General features: G+C 40.2%; 1 protein-coding gene across 2 annotated transcripts; it reads left to right on the top strand.

The window, feature by feature from the left end:
- Nucleotides 1-808: 808 nt before the first annotated feature.
- PLA2G12B (phospholipase A2 group XIIB) lies at nucleotides 809-22,103 on the top strand. Of its 2 annotated transcripts, none has more exons than XM_038533728.1 (4): nucleotides 809-1,185; nucleotides 11,324-11,412; nucleotides 14,996-15,161; nucleotides 20,616-22,103. In XM_038533728.1, the coding sequence occupies exons 1-4, from the start codon at nucleotides 975-977 to the stop codon at nucleotides 20,732-20,734; spliced, it is 585 nt and encodes a 194-aa protein (XP_038389656.1). In that variant the 5' UTR covers nucleotides 809-974; the 3' UTR covers nucleotides 20,735-22,103. The 2 variants fall into 2 exon arrangements, with proteins under 2 accessions (XP_038389656.1, XP_038389655.1); XM_038533727.1 differs by having other exon boundaries at nucleotides 20,613-22,103.
- The last annotated feature ends 178 nt before the right edge of the window (nucleotides 22,104-22,281 follow it).

Raw genomic sequence — 22,281 nt, 5'->3', positions numbered from 1 at the left:
ATAGGAATCATTTATATAGACGAGTGATCTCATGGATGGAATTCATTTCCTCATGTGACTAAAAGCAAAGTATGAGAGTGATGCCGAAACACTGGACTCCAGTCAACGGTCTTAAAACCTACAATTTCAAATACTGTTCCTGACAAGCCCTCTAACTTCTAAGCAGCTCTGAGTAAAAACAAGACGAGGAAAGCGGAGGCCGCCCCCCACCCCCCCAGCACCATCCCTGGGCAATCTGTAGACCTCAGACACTGCTGAGGGCAAGCAACACCACTCTAACAAGGAGGCCAAACTGTCCCAGCACTGGCGTGGCCGCGCTTAGTAGCTCTGCCGGATTAGAGGCCGAGTTTGAGAGCCATGAAGAAGGGATAAAGGTAGAAGCTGGGGTCCCAAGTCTGGAAGCCCACTTTGTGCAAACTCACAATATTCTGACCATTGGTACAGGCGACACTGTTGACTCCCTGCTTTTGTGGGTTTCCTGAGCCCTCAAGACATCCCGCCACATCTCCCTGGAGACCATGCCCTGGCTTTAGGGGGGCACTGGGACCTGCGGACAAGCTCTTGTGTCAAGAGGCTGGCCCTGAAGAACCAAACTTGTAACAGGTCAGTAGATTAACAAGCTGGTTGGGGGGAGAATTCCAACTGCTCCACGGCTCAAGCCCCCTACAAGTTGGCCAACATCTTAATCTCTGTCCTCCAGGCCTGTGGAATCCACTCTGAAGTGTTCTCTCTCACTGGCCATCCCTTAGACAGGCCCTCCCACTGCCTAACCTTTGCCCTTTCTAATTGCCCTGATCTCATCCCAACCTCCATAGCTATGTTTAAAGTCCACCTCTGGGGAATACACAGATTGAGTGTTCCAGATAATCCCCTTTCCAGTCCTGCTTGACATCTGGCCAGCAGGCTTCGGACCTGGACTTCCTGGGACACTGGCCAGGGTTTGAGGAAGACCCCAGTACCTACCTGGCTTCAGGATGAAGCTGGCCATGGGCTTCCTGATTTTGTGGCTCAGCCTGGGGGGTGGCCTGGCTCAGAGTGACACCAGCCCCGATGCCGAGGAGTCCTATTCAGACTGGGGCCTTCGGCACATCAGGGGCAGCTTTGAATCTGTCAACAGCTACTTCGATTCCTTTCTGGAGCTTCTTGGAGGGAAAAATGGAATCTGCCAGTACAGATGCCGTTATGGTGAGTGCGTGCCCTGCTTCCCTTCCCTTCCCAGGTGGACCTGTGAACAGCTGGAGCAGGGTCATCCCTGTCATCCACTTCCTAGGTTGGCTTGCCAGATTCAGCAAATAAAAACAGAGGGCTCCCAGGGAAATGTGAGTTTCAAATAAACAACCAATCATTTGTTAATACATCTGAAATGTTTGGGACATACTCACCCTATAAAGTACTGGTTGTTTATCTGAAATACAAATTTCACTGAGCTTCCTGTAGCTTTTCTGACAAACGTACTCCTGGGAGACTGGTTCCCTGAGGCCATTTTAATGAATTTGTGGGGAGGCCAGTACTTAGGGACTGGGAGCAGGGGTGGGGGGGAGGGGGGAGGAGAAGATGAGGGGTCTTTGTGAGGGGTTCCTAGGGGTGAAAACTGGAGATGAACATTTGGAGCAACCTCTGCCAGCAGGGGAAGCAGTTTCCTCAGTCTCCCCCGTGCTAAGCTTGGAGATGGATTCTCCTTCCCCCTCACACAGTTCACACCCTCCTGCCAGCTCGGCCAGTCCCTCAGGGGCTCCCAGGAGGGCAGGCCGTGCTGCTTCGGCCTGGATCAGCGATGGCAGGCCGTCAGGGGGCAGGGGGCCTTGCAGCCAGCCAACTCTGCCCGCATGGATGCGGCCCTGAGCAGGCCTCGTGCTGCCCCTCAGGCCTGGTGCCCCATGTACAACTGTGAATGGGTGGAGGCACCACCTTGCCTGAGTTGTAGAGACGGCACCAGGGAGCACTCTGGCTGCCAGAAGGAGTCCCTGGCACCAGGTCTCCCTTCTCTGTGTTGGGAGTCACGTGAGCACAGCAGAAAGCAGGGCCCTGGGCCCTTGCAGCCAGGAGGCAGGGGGAGCTTCAAATGCAGAGGAGAGATTATTTTCTAAAGCATACACAGTTTCACACAGCATTAGTTTTATGGTTTAGTTTATCAAATATTTCATCACAGGACTGGACGAAAATGGTGAGTCAGTCTAGCCTAGCAGGAAAAACATTTGAGAAATGTTTTCTCCAAACACTCAGCAGATGAAACTCAGCTTGGAGAGAGTCTTGAAAAAGCTCCTTAATTGCTGGGCTCATCAGTCTCACTCCTTTTTACCTTCGAGCTGGGCACATCACTTCCTTACAAACCACAAGTGACTCAGAGACAATGGGTCATCCTCGCAGCAGAACCCCAGAGTCTCATAGGACACGGATTTTAACCCGGTACAGTTATGGTGAACAGGGTAGCTGCATCTTCTCTGTGAAGATTCCAGAGGGTAAAAAGTGGTCTGTGCTAGGACCCCCTGGGCCCCTAACTCTACCTCTGTCCCAAGTGGGCCGGACAAATGCAGAGGTGCCTTGTCCCTGGACTGTGCTCACCCAGCTCTCAGCAATGGTGCAGGGAGGGGGTTAACTGGCTTCCCCGTTGAATAAATACAGGTGCTATTTTCCTTCCTAGAGATAATAAGAGACTGTGGTTTAGCAAATACATAACCACAGGAATTTTAGGGGGAAACAAGAATCAAACCTTCTTCCTTCTCTAGCAAAAGAGCATTAAAAGATTTCAGCAAATTTTGGTTGCAAGCCTGGACCCCGGCAGGGTCAGCAGTCACTGGTGGGGGGTGGGGGATAGTCAATAGAGACATTGCAGGAAGGCAAATAACTCCACTCGCTCTGAAAACAGAGCCTGTTCAAGGAGGGACCTGAAAAACACGTAGGAAATACAGGGTTAAGCCTTATTACCTTTGGAACCCGGTGGAGTTCGAAAACCTAGAGGCTGTGGCCAAACAGCACAAAATATCTTCTCAGTTGATCATGAATCAAGCTATCTTTGGAAGAGATAATACCTAATAATTAACTGGGTCTCTGTCCTTTCTCAGTTTGCTTTGTGATACACTTCTTGTGTGTAATGCCTCTCTAGAGCAGTGGTTCTCAAACTCCCCTGTGCTTTGAATCCCCTGGTGTGCTCGTTTAAAAAGATTGCTACTCCCCCGTGTTTCTGATTGGGTAGGGCGGTAGGTCAGGGGTGGGGCCAGAGGATGTGCCTTTGCCAGGTGATTCTGACGCTGCTGATCCTGAGTCCACACGTCTAAAGAAAAAAAAAAAAAAAAGCAAACTGCTTTAAAGACTGTGATCTTTTGTCAGAGGAAATAACTTAGCAACAATTAGTCTACAAGAAAAAAATTTCTAGGGATCCCTGGGTGGCTCAGCGGTTTAGCGCCTGCCTTTGGCCCAAGGCATGATCCTGGAGACCCAGGATCGAGTCCCACATCGGGCTCCCTGCATGGAGCCTGCTTCTCCCTCTGCCTGTGTCTTTGTCTCTCATGAATAAGTAAAATCTTTTAAAAAAGATTCTATTTGATTTCTACTTCAGTATTTAAAACCATAGTCCTATCTTGGCCCTGCAATTATAAGCACCTGGGGAGCTTCAAAAGGTCCTGCTGCCCAAACCAATTTAATCAGAATCTCCGTGAGTTGGAGACATCAGTATTTTTAAGGTCTCCCAGGTGATTAGCAAGTGTAGTCAAGGTATGGAGCAGTATTTTGAAAGGTCATTCTTGGAGAACTTCAGTCCATAGGTTGTTCAGAAAGGGGAAAGTGCGTTTGTGTCCTGGTACCCTACAACACTGTGACATTGGTTTCCTCACTTCTTAGATCTATAGCAGCTTTGTTTTCATGTCAACACAAAATCTGTACTCGTCAAGGAACAGGCTATAAATATAATGAGATTCAGCAGGTAGCAATGGGAGATGTAGCATAATTGCTACAAGGGGCCTGCACTACTGTGAACAAGAGTCCCTCTCCCACCCCCAGAGATTCTGATTCAGTAGGTCTGCGGTAGGGCTCTGGAACTGTTCAGGTGGTTCTGGAACCAGACTTTGAGAAATAACTAGTAACGGAAAAATCATGGGTTTGAACTGGGGGTGGGGGTGAGTGAATTCCATTGCTGGTGACCTTGGGCAAGTTACCTAACTCTCTCAACCTCTGTTGCCTCATGTTTATAAATATGTTAATAACACCTACTTTAGGTATGGGAGATACCAAGCAGATTTTATAAACATTATGAGAAAGATGGTCTGGTGAACAGGTTAACTATGCCTTCAGATCCTTCCAGTTCTCTTTCAACATAAAATTAAAAAACACAGGGATACCTGAGTGGCTCAGTGTTTAAGCGTCTGCCTTTGGCTCAGGTCATGATCCCAGATTCCTGGGATCGCAGGGAGCCTGCTTCTCCCTCTGCCTATGTCTCTGCCTCTCTCTCTCTCTCTCTCTCTCTCTGTGACTATCATAAATAAATAAAAATTAAAAAAAAAAAACAAAAAAACTGCTGAGCCACCCGGGCTGCCCAGTCATCTTTTTTCAAGAGGTCTTTTTGTCTCTATAAAATCTAGAGCGAAGTGTTATAAACCTGTGAGTTTATATATTTTTCCAGGGAAAGGATTCACAGTCTTCATCAGATTCTTAGGGGATCCATAGCCTGAAAAAAAGAAATAGCCACTGGTTTATTTTTTATTTTATTTTTTTAAAAGATTTTATTTATTTATTCATAGAGACACACACAGAGAGAGAGAGAGAGAGAGAGAGAGAGAGGGGGGGGGCAGAGATATAGGCAGAGGGAGAAGCAGGCTCCATGCAGCGAGCCTGACGTGGGACTCAATCCTGGGTCTCCAGGATCACACCCCGGGCTGCAGGCGGCGCTAAACCGCTGCGCCACCGGGGCTGCCCTAGCCACTGGTTTAGAGGCAAAGATTGTTCTTTTGCTAGGGTGACCAGCTGTCCTGGTCTGCTGGGGACGGAGGGAAGAGGCAGGGTGGGGTAGGGATTCCTGGGATATGGACTTTTAGTACTAACACGGGGGCAGTCCCAGGCAAACCAGGACAACTTGGTCATCCTCCCTCCTGCAGTAACTTAATCTGTTTTAGCAACTGAAATAGAGTTTATTGCTTCAGTAAAATTGTCAGAGTTCTGCTTTGTTCCCTTGATGTGTTCCTCATGTCACATTTGAGTGTTTCTGGAAGGATATACATGTATTTTTTTTTTTTTAAGATTTACTTATTTGAGAGAGAGCATGAGAGCATGCATGAGCTGGGGAGGAGCAGAGGGAGAGGGAGAGACAATCTCAAGCAGACTCCCTGCTGAGCCTGAGCCCAGTTTGGGGCTCATCCTATGACCCTGAGATCATGACCTGAGCCAAAATCAAGAGTCGATGCTTAACCAACTGAGCCACCCAAGCACCCCTGGAAGGATATACATTTTAAATAAAGTACTTTGATTCTTTAGTGGACTTCCAGTGGAGCACAGCTTCTGCAGGAGCCAGCTGGGTGGGGAGAAGGGACACACCCTCCCGGGAAGACATAACCCTTGACCTGAGTAATAAAGCCAAGTAGTTTTTACTGTTCTTTTCAGTGACAAAACTGAGAGAGAAGAAAGGCTGGGTCCAGGAGGCAGTGTGCATGCCTGTGGCCGAACTTGGGTTTTCTAACTAACTCGCCTCCTAAATCTATCTCATTTGCCTTTTATTTATTTTTTAAAAGATTTTATTTATTTATCTGACAGAGAGAGACAGAAAGCACACAAGCAGGGGGAGTGGCAGAGGGAGAGGGAGAAGCAGACTCCCTGCTGAACAGGAAGCCCCAATGCAGGGCTCGATCCCAGGACTCTAGGATCATGACTGGAGCCAAGGGCAGACACTTAACCAACTGAGCCTCCCAGGCACCCCCTCATTTGTCTTTTAAGTGTCTGACATGTTTTATGGTGTTTCATTTTGTTCAGAAGTTTTTCATTTTCATAAGATCAAGTCTGTCAGTCTTTTTCTTTACAAATTCTCAATTTTGTATCTTGCTTAGAAAGCCATCCTCACATCACAATTATAACAACCACCTTCTGCTCGTTTTGTCTGTGAAAGCAGCCATAGCTAATATGTAATAAATGACTGTTGCTGGGTTCCAATTAAAATTTTCATGGACACTAAAATCTGAACCTCATATAAATTTTCACAGGTCACAAAATATTATCCTTGTTTTGACTACTTTTTTTCTCCCAACCATTTAAGAATATAAGAACATTTTTAGCTGACAGGCTATACAAAAACAGGCAATGGGCTGGTCTTGGGTCATTGTTTACCAACCCCTGAGCTAGAGGATCAATAAATAGCCAAAACCAGACAATAAAATTAATCTGTGGACATAGTATATTATCAATGCCTAGACTCAAAACATCAAACTATAAAGACTCAATACAACCTAAAACTACTCAAACTATAAGTTGAGGATATAGTAAATTATTGCTGCCCAGACTCAAACCATCACCTTTTTTATTAGAACATTTCTTTCACGGGCACCTAAGTTGCTCAATAGGTTAAGTGTCTACCTTCTGTTTGGGTCATGATCCCAAGGTCCTGGGATTAAGCCTTGCATTGTGGTCAGTGGAGAGCCTGCTTCTTCCTCTCCATCTCCCTCTCCTCCTCTTCTTGCTTGTGCTCTCTCTCTCTGTGTCAGATAGATAAATAAAAATATTTTTTTAAAAATGAACTTTTCTTACAAGCTTCATTTCTAAATGGAATTCATGAACTATTAAATTCACGAGCAGCTATCATGAACTATTAAACACACACACACAAAATAACTATCAATAGCAGGACAGGTAGGAAGTGTCTGTAGTTGGTGTTCCATTACCTTTCAATCTGGGATAGAGAATTTTATCTTCTATGAGTCATCAAGAATGAAAAAGGCAGAGGGTAACCCAGGAAATGGCACTGCATCTGCTGCAGAAGCTCTTTATCAACAAAATTATTAGAGAAGTTTTATCATAAAATTTACACATTTGTTTCTTCGTGAAAAATTTCCTCCCTAATTTCTATAAAGCTAGTATGTGTAGGACATTTGTAAAAGAACAATCCAAAGAAAAAATAAAATCACCACAATCATCTTACCTACAGGGGACAATTCACATTTAATCTGTGGCACAGTGTGATTATTTTCATATGTGTAATTTGATGACTAACACTATTTAACTCATTTTACCCATTCCCCAACTCCTGGTAATTCTCTCTCTCTCTCACACACACACACACACACACACACACAGACACATACACACGGATACACATACAGAATAGGTATCAGTGGTAGGTTACATTTCTCAAGACCTTGGAAAAGTAGTGTAGGGATTACTGGTGGGTTGGCAGGCTCCATCAATAAACACAGTTCCTCTCCATTACAAATATAAAATGTTGGGCGAAAATAAAACATTAAAAAAATACACCCTCAAGCTAGAATGGAATAAAGTAAAACCTATAAGTTCTAACTGAAGAGGAAAAGCAGTCCCAAAGTGGTGAGCAGGAGCTGACTTGGAGTTTTTTTTTGTCAGGAACATATGTAGATTCTAGGGGCTGAGGGATGGGTTTTAATACCCATACAAAGAGGGGTGCCAGGGGGTGGCTCAGTCAGTTAAGCATCCACCTTTGGCTCAGGTCATGATCCCAGGATCCTAGGATGGAGCCCTGTATTAGGCTCCCTGCTCAGTAGGTAGTCTGCTTCTTCCTCTCTTTCTCCTCCTCCCCCTTGCTCATATTCTCTCTCTCTCAAATAAGTAAATAAAAATCTTAAAAAAAAAAAAAAGTGAAAAGACAAGCCAAAGAATGGGAAAAAGTATTTGGAAGGAAGACATGAGTGGCTAATAAGCACAGGAAATGATGACCAATGTAATTAGTTATTAGGGAAATGCAAATCAAAATGACCATGCGATACCACTTTACACTCACTAGGATGGCTGTAATTAAAAAGACAGTTTTTAATTGTCAAGTGGAGGGAAAAAAAGCAAGTGGAGGAGAAGATGTGGAGAAATTAGAACGCTTCTATATTGCTGTGGGGAATGTAAAATCGTGCCACCACTTTGGAAAATAGTCTAGTAGCTCCTCAAAATGTTAAACAGAGCTAGCATATGACTCAGAAGTTTTATTCTCATGGGGAAATGAAAACATATTGTCCACACAAAATAATGTTTGTAGTAGCATTTTTCATAATAGCCAAAAAGTGGGAAAAATCCAAATGTTCATCATATTTATTGACAATAAAAAGAAATGAAATACTGACCCATGCTACAACATGGATGGACCTTGAAAATACTATGCTAAGTAAAAGAAGCCAGACACAAAAGGCCACATATTGATTTCATTTACGTGAATGTCCAGAATTGGCAAATTTATAGAGACAGAAAGTCGATTAGTGATTGTCTAGGGCTGATAGATCACTTCATCTTGGAAGCAACATATCTCCACTTCAGCCATATTCTCTAGCTCACAGAGACCAACGGGACAACACACAAGGGTGTGAACACCAAGAGACTGGGATCACTGGGGACATCTTGAACACAATCTCATATAAACACTGTACCACAGAAACAAATGCCAAACAGATTGTGGCAGAGACTGATCCTTGTAGCCTAATATCTTCCTCCTTCTCTATAGTAATAAGTCCCTCCTGCCCAATTTTAAGCTCATGGGTACCCACTTTTGCAACTAGGTATTGCTGTTTGATTAAGGTCTGGCCAAAGGGAAGTTCGATGTGTGTATCCTTTTGGAGTGTGTTTATTAAAGAGAGGGGCTGTGACCATTCTGCCTCCTTCTTTTATCCTCCTGCTTGTAATATGGTTGTGTTGGCTGAAGTTCCATCTTGAACCATGACAGCCAGGGTTCCATTCTAGGGCTGGTAGATCAGAAAGCTAGAAGCAGAAAAGTGTAGATTTACAATATAAGCCTATATCCACAATTCTAGATTATAATATATTCTATCTTGTTTAAGCATCTGAATAATACAGTATGTAGGAGATAGAATAAATACATGGTAAAATTATAATACTCTACTGAGGGACATAAAGGAAGACACAAGTAGATAGAAAACTGTATTATGCCCTTGTTTATGAAGACAGTATATTCTAAGAAAGTCAGTTGTTTCCAGATTAATCTATGTATTTTCAATCAAAATCCTGCACTACCTCTGATAGACTTTACTAAGTTGATTCTAAAATTCAGTTGCAAGACAATAGGCCCAAAATAGTCAAAACAATTTTTAAGAATAATGAAGAGGGGTACCTGGGTGGTTAAGCGTCTGCCTTTGGCTCTGATCATGATTTCAGGGCCTTGGGACTGAGCCCCGCATTGGGCTCCCGCTCAGTGGAGAGTCTGCTTCTCCCTCCCTCTCTGCCCTCCAACCCCGCTCCCTGCTCATGCTCTCCCTACTATTATTGTATTATTGTCAATGAGTTTCTTTCATTTTGTTGTTAATTGGTTTATATAATTGGTTGCTCCTAAGTTAGGAGCATAAATATTTACAATTTTACAATTCCAGACTTCAGGCTATATTACAAAGCTGTAATCATCAAGACAATATGGTTCTGGCACAAAAACAGACATATAGATCAATGGAACAGAATAGAGAACCCAGAAATGGACCCTCAATTCTATGGTGAGCTAATCCTCAACAAAGCCAGAAAAAATATCCAACGGAAAAAAGTTTCTTCAACAAGTGGTGCTTGGAAAGACACATGTAGAATAACAAAACTGGATCATTTTCTTAAACCTTACACAAAGATAAAATGGATGAAAGACCTAAATGTAAGATAGGAATCCACCAAAATCCTAGAGGAGAACACAGGCAGCAACCTCCTTGACCTAGGCTGTCCACAGCAACTTCTTGCTAGACACATCTTCAAAGGCAAGGCAAACAAAGGCAAAAATGAATGATTGGGACTTCATCAGGATAAAAAGCTTTTGCACATCAAAGAAACAGTCAACAAAACTGAGAAGCAAGCGATATATTTGCAAATGTCTTATTAGATAAAGGGCTAATATCCAAAACCTATAAAGAACTTATCAAACTCAACACCCCCAAAACAAATAAACTAGTCAAGAAATGGGCAGAAGAAATAGAGACATTTCTCCAAAGAATACATGCAAATGGCCAACAGACACATGAAAAATTGCTCCACATTACTTGTCATCCTGGAAATACAAATGAAAACCATAATGAGATACCACCTCACACCAGTCAGAATGGCTAAAATTAACAGGTCAGGAAATAACAGATGTTGGTGGGGATGCAGAGAAAGAGGGAATTCTCTTATACCATTGGTGGGAATGCAAATTGGTACAGCCACTCTGAAAAACAATATGGAGTTTCCTCAAAAAAGTTAAAATAGAGCTACTATATGATCAGCAATTGGACAACTGTATATTTATCCAAAGGATACAAACATAGTGATTTGAAGGGGCACCTGCACCCCAATCCAATGTTTATAGCAGCAATGTCCACAATCGCTAAACTATGGAAAGAGCCTAGATGTCCATTGACAGATAAATGGTAAAGAAGAAGTGGTACTTATATACAACGGAATATTACTTGGCCATCAAAAAAAATGAAATCTTACCATTTGCAATGATGTGGATAGAACTAAAGGGTATTATGCTAGGTGAAATAAGTCAAAAAAACACAAATATCATTTGATTTCACTCATATGCGGCATTTAAGAAATGAAACAGCGGATCATAGGGAAAGGGAGGGAAAAATAAAATAAGACAAAATCAAAGAGGAGACAGACCATAAGAGACCCTTAACTACAGGAAACAAACTGAGGGTCACTGGAAGGGGAGGAGGGGGTAACTAAGTAATGGCCATTAAAGAGGTCATGTGATGTAATGAGCACTGGGTGTTAGATCCAACTGATGAATCACTAAACTTCACCTCTGAAACCAATAATACACTATATGTTAAAAAACTGATTTTAAATAAAATAAAAATTAGAAAAGAAAAAAGCTAACAGAAACAAAAGAAACATTAGAATTATTAGTAAATGAATATTCATGAAAGTCTTTGAGAATAGGAGAAAAATGCCAAACTAATCTGAAGGTCATTACCCTTTTATGACATTATCATTATCATTACCATCATTACCACCTAACTGGGATGTGAATATCTGGTGAGGAATGATAACTTTTATTTTTTATTTTTTATTTTTTTGAGGAATGATAACTTTTAAAAGAAAAGTTGCATATGCTTTTAGATAATTTTTATCTGATGAATGTTCCCAAATGCTTAATTTCTAAATATTTCTTCCTGCTTCTTTCCTTTCTTTCTCCTGCTAGGAAAGGCACCAATGCCCAGACCCGGCTACAAGCCTCAGGAGCCCAACGGCTGCAGCTCCTATTTCCTGGGTCTTAAGATACCAGAAAGTGTATGTACCACCATCATTATTTTCTTAGTTGATTGTTTTAACTGAGGCAAGTCCAAGAGTTATCAGTGATCAGAGTGATAACTTAGGGAATATAGTTGAGCAGTATAATTACTTTAAACTGGATGCAGAGTAAGGGAGATAATTTTCAGAGAAATCACCTGATTTCCTTTCATCAGAGACAGCTGTCCTCAGATAAGACCTTGTGTAGTGAACTTCAAAATCACCTCTGCTAGTATCAGCCAAATCTTAGCGGATCAAACATCACTTCATCTGAAATCTAACAAGTTTGACTTCTTAAATTTAGTGAGACTTTTCCTGTGATGTGCTGGAGCCATTGGCACTGACCATAGATACTTTTGCAAGTGGTTGATTTCAGGCTGGTAGCACCAAACCAAGTAGAGTTTAGAGTTTAGAGTATCAAGGTCATAGTAATCTGCACACACCCACTCACATACAAGCATCCAGCCCCCAGCCCCACCCCTGCCCCCATTCGGCCACTGGCTAAACTGCTGGCTGTTTCTCAAACCCCTGGCCTCCCATGAAAACAAGTAATAAACTGATTTATTTTAAGACCTCTTGGAGGCCTCTTTATCTTTTTTTAACTTCAGAAAAGAGATGTTATGTAAAATGTAGGTAGAAGGATTTCATATCTAAGCTGTGATTTTTTTAAAAAGATTTTATTTATTTATTTGAGAGAGAGAGTGAGAGAGCACACGAGAGAGCTCGAGGTGTGGGGAGGGGCAGAGGGAGAAGCAGGCTCCCACAGGGAACTTGATCCCAGCACCCTGGGTTGTGACCTGAGCCGAAGACAGAGGCTTAGCAGACAGAGCCACCCTGGCGCCCCTAAGCCATGATTTTTGAATTATGTCTTAATCAGGCTAAACTTCACTTTTCTGCTGATTCAAAAGATTTACTTTGTAATAGTTTTCTAAGCAGCTTAATGTTTATTCTTCTATCAAAAATGCTGCCCACCAATGCATTTTGTGCAAATTGGAAAACTGTCCCCTTGCCTCTTCCATTTGTCAGAACTTTATCTCAATATACTGTTAGAAGAGGAAATTTCACTGCCACTGGCTAGACATTTTTCTTTTTTCTAAAAAAAGATTTATTTCAGAGAGAGAGAGAAAGAGAGCATGGGGGGAGGGGCAGAGGAAGAGAGAATCTTAACCAGACTCTGCTGAGCGCAGAGCCTGACTCAGGGCTCGATCCCATGACCTTGAGATCAGGACCTGAGCTGAAACCAAGAGTCAGATGCCTAACCAACTGCGCCACCCAGGCACCCTGGCTAGGTATTTTTCTCAATTAATATACAAATCTACAATATCCCATGGGAAGGTGGCCCTTTTCATATCACTCTTGCACACTGCATGACCTGCCCAGCTATATGTCCCGCCTTGTCTATGCTCATCAATATGCATATGGACACAGAAGAAAGGCAAGCTTTTCAAATATGTATTTATATTAGAGAAATCCTTGTTTTTAGCTCATATACTTGATGCCAATTTAGAAGCTATGGAAGTGGTACTGAAACCTCTATGGAAATGTAAAAGTGGATGGAAATTAAGATGGACACATTAATGCTTCAGCAAGGCTTGACTTGTGAACAAACTTTTCTCTTTCTCATCCTGGAACCTTCCCTCTCCCCTTCACTGTTTTTTCTGTAGAATCTTTGTTCTAGGAACTTGGTTTGGAGTTGATACCGAGTAATGAGATTTGGAGGGCTGGCACCCATGCTTGAAAACATAAGGGACATGCTGGCAGCATAAATCAGATTCCTACTGAAACTGCCCCCAACCCTGTATTTTCCTATAAAACCTCTCAGCCAAAAAAACAAAAAACAAAAACAAAAAAAAACAAAAAACACCTCTCAGCCGCTCACCCCGGGGCTTGCTTGTAGTCTAGGAGGCATTAGCCTGCTGCAGCCTCCTTTGCCTGGCAAAGGAATAAACTAGCTCCCTATTTTAACCCCAGACTCTGTCTTCATATTACACATTTTGGCTCCAGAGTACAGAGGTCGGTTTTCAACGACAGTAGGCACTCTATTTTGGGAGTAACTTTGGGAGTAATGTCATTTTGTTTATTGGTACTAGTATTGTTTAGAACTAGTTCAAGAGTTTCCAATTGAGTTGAATTGAATGAGAGTGACTATACTCATCAAATTTTCAGGCACCTCTGCTGTGATGATATATGTTTAGTTGTAGGGATGAGGTACAAGCAAAATGGTTTACTGCAGGAATCAAATGATAGGAATCTGCCCAGAAATGCAGAGCCCAGGCTGTTGCCTTGTCTAATGAGTTACATTACCTCTTAATGTAACAATGTGTTTTTTTTTTCTTTTTCTCACAAGGGCATTTTAAACTATCAAGGTCACTACTCTGCTTTAGGTGGCCTTGGAGCAAAAGTTCAAGTAAGGGAACACTTCAGGAGACCCAAGTGGAAAGGATCTCTAATAGCTGGTTCATCAATCCGCATCCATACCATAAAACCAGATTTCCACAGTTTCCCCTCAGGTCCAAGTCTGCATGATCAGAAGAACCACAAAAGATTCTAAGATGCTCTGCCTTTGTCTATACACCCTCATTCCAAAATTTTTCACATACCACCAAAGAATCGCTCTCTGTAATCACTCATTCTATCATGCCCCTTCCTTGTTTGAGAGTCTTTATCAATTCTTCCTGGTTATTTTGGAAGTCAGGATCATCCATCAACTTGCCTTTCTCCCTAATTTAAAACACAATAAACAAACAAACAAAAAATCCCTGCTAAGACCCCTCCCCTGAAAGACTAAACAAACTGACTTGCACACATATGATTTGCTCATATCTCCTTTTTTTACCTGCTACACCTTAAGTCTACTTTCACTCCTAATAATCCTCTCCAAAAAAAAAAAAAAAAACCCATGTAGAGTTATCAAACTCTAGATTTGGCATTCTATGAACTTAGTTGCTCAGTTTATGCACAACATTTACAATTGTTTATAAGATGCTTAATACATATATCTGTGTGTGTGTGTGTGTGTGTTGGCTCTTGCCATTTGACTGCTGTCCCCCTATGGTCAGGAATCACGTGCTCTACAGCTCACTGTGCTCCCTGACACACAAACCTTTAAAACAGTGCTATATGAGATGGGTCCCTAATAAATGCTGATGACCTCTTGATGAACTGAGGCTTAATTTTTCATAATTCTGAGCTTTCAGATCCTTTGCTCAAGCAAAATCTCATATCTTAGGCTTTAGTTGAATTTGGAAGTTCTGCAGCTCTGTCTTCACTAACCTTCTGATATGATCTCTATTTTCATCACTGTCATGGCCTGTGAATTTGAAAATTGCTAAATCTAAAAGAAAAAGAAGAAAATAGGCTACTCAGAGTTAATAAACTAATAACCAAACCATGACTGAAACTTAACATCCTGTGACTATCAATCTGATGTATTCTCTCCAGTTGGTGTTTCTGAATTGATCTGCATGTATAATCGGAATCTGAGAACTGGTAAGTTAATAACAGGGAGGGCAAGGTTGCCTAAGGTCCTTGGTCTAAACGTGGCATTTTCTTCCTTCTCTTTCTTTCATTCACTTTTCTCCAGATGGACTTCGGCATTCCAGCAATGACCAAGTGCTGCAACCAGCTGGATGTCTGTTATGACACTTGTGGTGCCAATAAGTATCGCTGTGATGCAAAATTCCGATGGTGTCTCCATTCTATCTGTTCTGATCTGAAGCGGAGTCTGGGCTTTGTCTCTAATGTGGCAGGTAGGTATCTTAAGGGCATCGTCTGGTGAGCAGGGAGTTTTGTTCCTGTTTTCATACAGAAATGTATCCAGAGCCCCGTTACACAAAGAGACCATCAGAGCTCGCTGAACTTTCTTATAGAACACTGTGACAAATGTAAGATGAGCGAAGGAAGATTCTGGGCATTCCTTCACTAAAGTTCTTGCTGTCCTGCCCAGGAGCTGCTGGCACCACTCCTGATGGACAGTGCCACACCAAAGTCTTCCCAGAGATATAAAAATCTATCCTTCAAGATCGGAGAAAGGGTTGCCCAACTGGCTTTGGTTATTCATTCCACTATTAAATAATTTTCCCTATTAGGAGTAATTCTGTAGAGGACCACTTGGTTTGGTATAAGCTCTTTTTTCCTTATTTTGTTTTCAGTTAGGGAAATAGTTTTTTAAAACTTATCTTTTGTAAAGCTCTCTCTATATACTTGAGGATAATTATTTTTAGGCAACTGCTTAGCTACCCAGTTTCTACCACTGATTGCTGATTGTGTGATTTCCTTTCCCTGATTCACCTTATGGAAAGCTGTAATCCTTTAGTTTCTGAAGCCAGAAAATTACATCCAGGTATTAGCATTATATATTTTTAGTTGGCAAAGTTTGAAGTTTAATCTTATAAGGAGCTGGCCTCATGCCACTGAGAAAGTCAGCAGTAGAAAGAATCTTGGATCGTTTTCATAGATCAATGTCTAGAGTGTAGTCCTGAAGTGTGAAGGCTTGAAAATATAAATAATTAGTTAGGCCCTGTAAAAGGGAGTATCACTCTGTCTGTATCTACAAAAGGTGAATAAGTGCCTGCTGCTAATCTAGAGTTAGGTCAAGTTACTTCCTCTAAGCAATGTTCTATTGATTTCTTTCTCCTATCTCTTTAATATACCACTTGCCTGGATACTGCAAGTTAATTTAATCTCTGGGTCCCATCTGATCTATTTTCCCCCATAGGGACCAGATATATTTATGTGCCACACGAATCTGGTCATTTCTACTCTCTGTGTAAATCCTTCAATTGGTTCCTCTTCCTTGGGATTAAATCCAAAGTCCTTAGTAGGATATACATAGCCCTTTCTGATCCAGCCCTATCCTACCTAATATTTTCTCTCATTTTGTGGGTTTTTTTTTTTTTCACTTTTTTGATGAAATTACTTGCAAAGCAGAAGTTTAATATTTTGGGTCCAGTTTATCTATTTTTTTCCTTTTGTTGCTTGTACTTTTGGTGTCATATGTAAGAAGGCTTTGCTTAAACTCAAGGTCACAAAGATTTGCTCCTAAATTTTTTTCTAAGATTTTGTTTTAGCTTTTTAGGTATATGATCCACTTTTAGTTAACTTTTGTGTATGGTGTAAGAGGTCTAACTTCATTCTTTTGTATATGGATATACAGATGTGCCTGCATATTGTTGAAAGACTATTCTTTCTCACATTCAATTGTTTTTTTGCACTCTTATCAAAAATTAATTGAACATAAATTCAGTGTTTATTTCTAGACTTTCAATTCTGTTCCATTGATCTATGCCAGTACCACACAGTCTTTATTATTGTGGTTTTGTAGTAAACTTTGAAATCAGGAAATGTTCTTTAACTTGTTCTTTTTCAAGATTGTTTTGAATATTCTGAATCCCTTGTATTTCCATATGAATTTTAGGTTCAGCTTGTCAATTTCTGCAAGAAATGGCAGTTGAAATTTTGATAGGGCTTTTGTTAAATCTGTAGATAATTTGAGGCATGTTACCCTTTTAACAATATTATGTTTTCTGATAAATAAACATGAATCTTTCCATTTACTTGGATCTTCTTTAATTTCTTTCAATAATGCCTTATAGTTTTGGAGCACAAATCTCATACTCCTTTGTTTAATTTATTCATAAGCATTAAATTATTTGTTTTGTTGTTATTGTAAATAGAATTTTATTAATTTTACTTTCAGATTATTCATTAATAATGTACAGAAATACAACTGATTTTGTATATTGATCTATTATCTGGCAACCTTGCTGAACTCACTTGTTCATTTTGATAGATTTTAGTAAATTCCTTAGGTTTTTCTCTACAGAAGATAATGCCATCTACATATCATCTTCCTTTCCAATGCCTTTTATATATTCCTCTTGCCAATTTTCCGATCTAGAACTTCCAGTCAATATTGAATAGAAGTGGTGAGAGCAATGTAGGCAGCAAATAAACAAATGGTACAAAACAATCAAAGTGTCAAAGAAGAAACTAAACGAGAAATAAAAAAAATATTGAGACAAATGAAAATGGAAACAAAACATACTTAAACTTATGAAATGCAGCAAAAGCAGTTTTAAGAGGGAAATTCATAGACATAAATGCCTACATCAAGAATAAAAGAAAAGCCTTGAATAAAAAAACCTAGATTTATACCTCAAGGAATGAGAAAAAGAAAAACAATGGAGTCCAAAGTTAGTAGAAGAAAGGGAATAACACAGATCAGAGCAGAAATAAATTAAATGAAGACTAAAATAACAATAGAAAAGATATAAAGGAAACGAGGAACCAGTCTTTTATAAAAAGATAGATAAATATATCTTTTATAAATAGATAAACTGTAGCTAGACTCGCTAAGAACAAAAGAGGACCCAAATAAAAAAAGTCAGAAATGGAAGAGGAGGCATTACAACTGATATCACAGAAATACAAAGGATCACAAGAGATTACTATGAATAATTATATACTAACAAATTAGACAACTTCGAAATGGGTAAATTCCTAGAAACATACAATCTACAAAGAATGAATAATGAAAAAATTGAATCTGAACAGACTAATAGTAAGGTGGTTGAATCAGCAATCAAAAATCTCCCCACAAATGAAAGAACAAGATGGACTTTTAAAGTGGCTTTAACTTTTAAAGAAGAATTAATAAGCCATTGAAATGGCTTCAACATTTATTTATTATTTATTTATTTATTTATTTATTTATTTATTTATTTGTTTGTTTTAAAGCTTTTATTTATTTATTCATGAAAGACACACACACACACACACACACACACACACAGAAGCAGAGACAAGGGCAGAGGGAGAAGCAGCCTCCATTCAGGAAGCCCGACTCGGGACTTGATCCTGGATCCCCAGGATCAGCAGATGTCCCGACATCAGAAAACGGATGTCACAGATCCAAGAAGAGCTGTGTCAGGAAAGAGCCAATTGACAAGATTTTTTTTCCTTTTTTCTAATTAACTCTGATTCTCTGATTAATGCATGCTTATAGTAAAAAAAAAAAAAAAAAATCAACAGAGGGATCCTATCTCCAAAGTATCCGTACTTATACCTAACAAATGATCACTTTAAATTTTAGAATATACTCTTTGAATATCTTCTTCTTTTGCAGAATTTCTACTTATAACATCATCACAATTTTACTCAGATAATAAAATATGGGATGCCTGGGTGGCGCAGCGGTTTAGCGCCTGCCTTTGGCCCAAGGCGCGATCCTGGAGACCCGGGATCAAATCCCACGTCGGGCTCCCGGTACATGGAGCCTGCTTCTCCCTCTGCCTGTGTCTCTACCTCTCTCTCTCTCTCTCTCTTTCTCTCTCTCTCTCTGTGACTATCATAAATAAATAAAAATTTAAAAAGTAAGGAAATTCTTAAAAAAAACATAATAAAATATTATGAATAGCAAAACAAAACAAAACAAAACAAAACAAAAAAAACAAAAACGTACCGCTGGGCCGAAAGCGGCGCTAAACCGTTGAGCCCCTGGGGCTGCCCAGGCTTCAACATTTAAAGAAGAATTAATGCCAATCCTTCTCAAAGTCTTTCAAAAAATAAAAGAAGAGGGAACATTTCCAAACTCACCTTATGAGGCCAGCATTACCCCGATACCAAAACTAGACAAGGGCACCACAAGAAAAGAAAATTACAGGTCAATATCCTTGATGAATATAGATGCAAAGTCTTTGATAGAATATTAGCAAAACTAATTCAGTAATACATTAAAAGGATAATACATCATGATCAAGTGGGATTTACGCAAGGGATGCAAAATTGTTTTGCATCAGTAAATCAGACAATCTGATACACCACATTAACAAAATGAAGCATATCATATGGTCATCACAATAGATGCAGAAAAAGCATTTAACAAAATTCAACATCCATTTTGGTAAAAACTCTCAACACAGTAGGTATAGAGGGAACATACCTCAACATAATAAAGGCCATGCATGATAAGCCCACAGCTAACAAAACACTCAATGGAGAAAAGCTGAAAGCTTTCCCTCTAAGATCAGGAACATGGCAAGGGTGCCCACTTTCACCACTTTTATTTAACATAGTATTGGAAGTATTTTAGCCAGAGAAATTAGGCAAAAAGAAGAAATAAAAGATATCCAAATTGGAATGGAAAAGTAAAACTGTCACTGTTTGCAAATGACATGATATCATATATGGAAAATCCTAAAGACTCCACCAAAAAACTGTTAAAACTAATAAGCAAATTCAGTAAAGTTGCAGGATACAAAATTAATATACAAAAATCAGTTTTGTTTCTATACACTAATAATGAATTATCAGAAAGAGAAATTAAGAAAAAGATTTCATTTACGATAGCATCAGAATGAATAAAATACCCAGGAATAAATTTAACCAAGGAGGTGAAAGACCTGTGCATTGAAAACTATAAGACATTGATGGAAGAACTGAGGATGACACAAAAAAATGGGAAGATATTCTGTGATCATGGATGAAAAGATTCAATATTCTTAAAATGTGCATACCCAAAACAATCTACAGTTTCAATGTAATCCCTATCAAAATTCTAATGGAATATGTTCTGAGATGCCTTCCCTTCCCTAATAACCCTTGCCCCTAAAGGGATAGAGACTCTTTCTGGGGGTTCCCATACCACCTTGATGTCACTTCCATAATGGTGTGGTGTAACCATTGTTTACCTGCCCATCCTGTCCACCTCTTGGTCCAAACTGCGAGTACTTGAGCTGGCATCTCTTTGGTCTTTGTATCCCTTATCTAACAGAATGGCTGACCAACACACATGGTTTTTCAATGAGTGAACTGTTAATTATCCCACACCTGGACAGAGAAAGCTGTAGGAAACATACAGTTACCTGAGGGAATGTTCTGCACAAATGGTAGAGTTTCCATGGAGTGAGCATAGTAGTATGGGAGATTCTGATTGCTAAACATGATTTAGACCTGGAGGCCCATAAAAGAAGAGTACCCCCAAATGTATTTTGCTTTACTAGATTGGATGGAAGCTAATGAAAAAGCTTCTTCTACATGTATGGTTTTCTTTTTAATTCTGTATTTGGATTAAGGCCTTAAGTAGGATGATGTCATCCTGGTATGTCATCCTTGGAATTACATTGCTTCTTAAAATTACTCAAACCACTTGGGATAGTTTTGTATATTAACCTTTTACTTCTCTTCATTTTTTTTTCAAGTAGCCTGTGATTCTCTGGTTGATACCGTGTTCAATACTGTGTGGACCTTGGGCTGCCGACCTTTTATGAATAGCCAACGTGCAGCATGCATCTGTGCAGAAGAGGAGAAAGAAGAGTTGTGAAAAAGAGGTGCTCCCTTCCTGGTTTTGAGTGATGCCACAGCTGTCAGTCTCTGAGAGGGTAGTGTGGCAGATATGTCTCATCCTTGCTTCCAAAAGTTTGGATGCCACAAAGCAAGAGAAAGAAAACCTTGTTCTACAGCTGGAAAGTGAGTCCCATCCTTTGAGGAGAATTGGAAAAATGCCATGGAAATATTTGAAGACTATTCTTCATTTTAACACTGGATTCCCCAACCAAGACATATTGCCTGGCAACTCAGTTCTTAAAGACTAAAATAAAGACGAAAATACTGGGATTCCTGGACTGGGTAATTCTTAAGTGAAATTTTACAGAGTTCAACCATTTGCGAGGCAAGGACTTTCCTCTGGTCCATGTCTTAGTTGCCAGTAGTATCTCATATTTAATAAAGTGTACTTTTTAGAAAAGAGATGAATGAATTCCATTATCTCCAATGTGCTTCCATTTCATTTAGAAGAGAACAGAACCCATCTCGGTAAGTTCCACCAATGATAACCATCATTCTCACTGGTGCTGAAGAGATAAGAACAGGCGGGCAAAGTCAGAGACTTACCTGGCCAATGGAGGTGAAGATCAGATGTTGTTAGAGGTTCCATTTTTTCCTTCAGTGAACTATTCCTGCTGATATTCCCAATTCCTAAGTGGTATTAGTGTCATGTTAAGATCTGAGAAGCACTTGGTAAAAATTGCTACTGAAGAAAGCCAGGAAAAGTCCCTGAAATCTGAGGATACACAAATGGTCAATCCCTAAACTATGGTTCTCTACCCTGACTGCAGATTAGAAGCACCAGAGGAGCATTAAAAAACAAAGCATCTCTGGGGGTGGTATCTCCCTATTGGTGTTTTGCAAAGGCTCCACACCTGATTCTGATGCCCTGGGAAGGCTGAAGTCCTAAGGTCAGGAACTGGCAAGTGAAGCTCATGGGCCAAATCAGGCCTAACACCTGCTTCTGTGAAGTTTTATTGGACCACAACCATGCTCTCATTTGTTTATGGCCACTCCTGTGCTACAACCTCAGACTTGAATAGTTGTGACAGACTGTATGGCCAGAAAGCCTAAAACGTTTACCATTTGGCCCTTGACAGAAAAAGTTGGCCAACTCCTGACTTGGGTCATTCTCTTTTCCCTTCTTTTTGTTAATTTTACTGGTTCGTTAAGAATTGTTGATGATAGCCATTTCTAAAAAGAAAAAGAAGAAAAACTGTTTCCTGATCTGTAAAGCCATAAAATTAATTGGCACATTAAGAAATTGGATTTAATTGCATATAAAATTTATCCCTGTGGTTTATAATATTTATTTCAATAAAATGTATTAAGCATCTACCTACGAAATAGAGTATGATATAATTTTACACCTTTTTCTATTGCTTCATTAGTCTGAGGGCATAGGATGCCAAATAACAGGGCATACGGTACCAAATTTTAACTTTGTCTATAGTTCAGTCATTGAACAACTTAAGCATGTTAATAAATTTTTTTTAAAAGATTTATTTATTTATTTTAGAGAGGGGTGGGGAAGGAGGGATAGGA

Source organism: Canis lupus, chromosome 4 (assembly GCF_011100685.1).
Source record: "Canis lupus familiaris isolate Mischka breed German Shepherd chromosome 4, alternate assembly UU_Cfam_GSD_1.0, whole genome shotgun sequence".
NCBI classification, from domain to species: Eukaryota; Metazoa; Chordata; class Mammalia; order Carnivora; family Canidae; genus Canis; species Canis lupus.
Note: the sequence above shows the minus strand (reverse complement) of the source record. Positions and strands in the feature narration are given on the sequence as shown.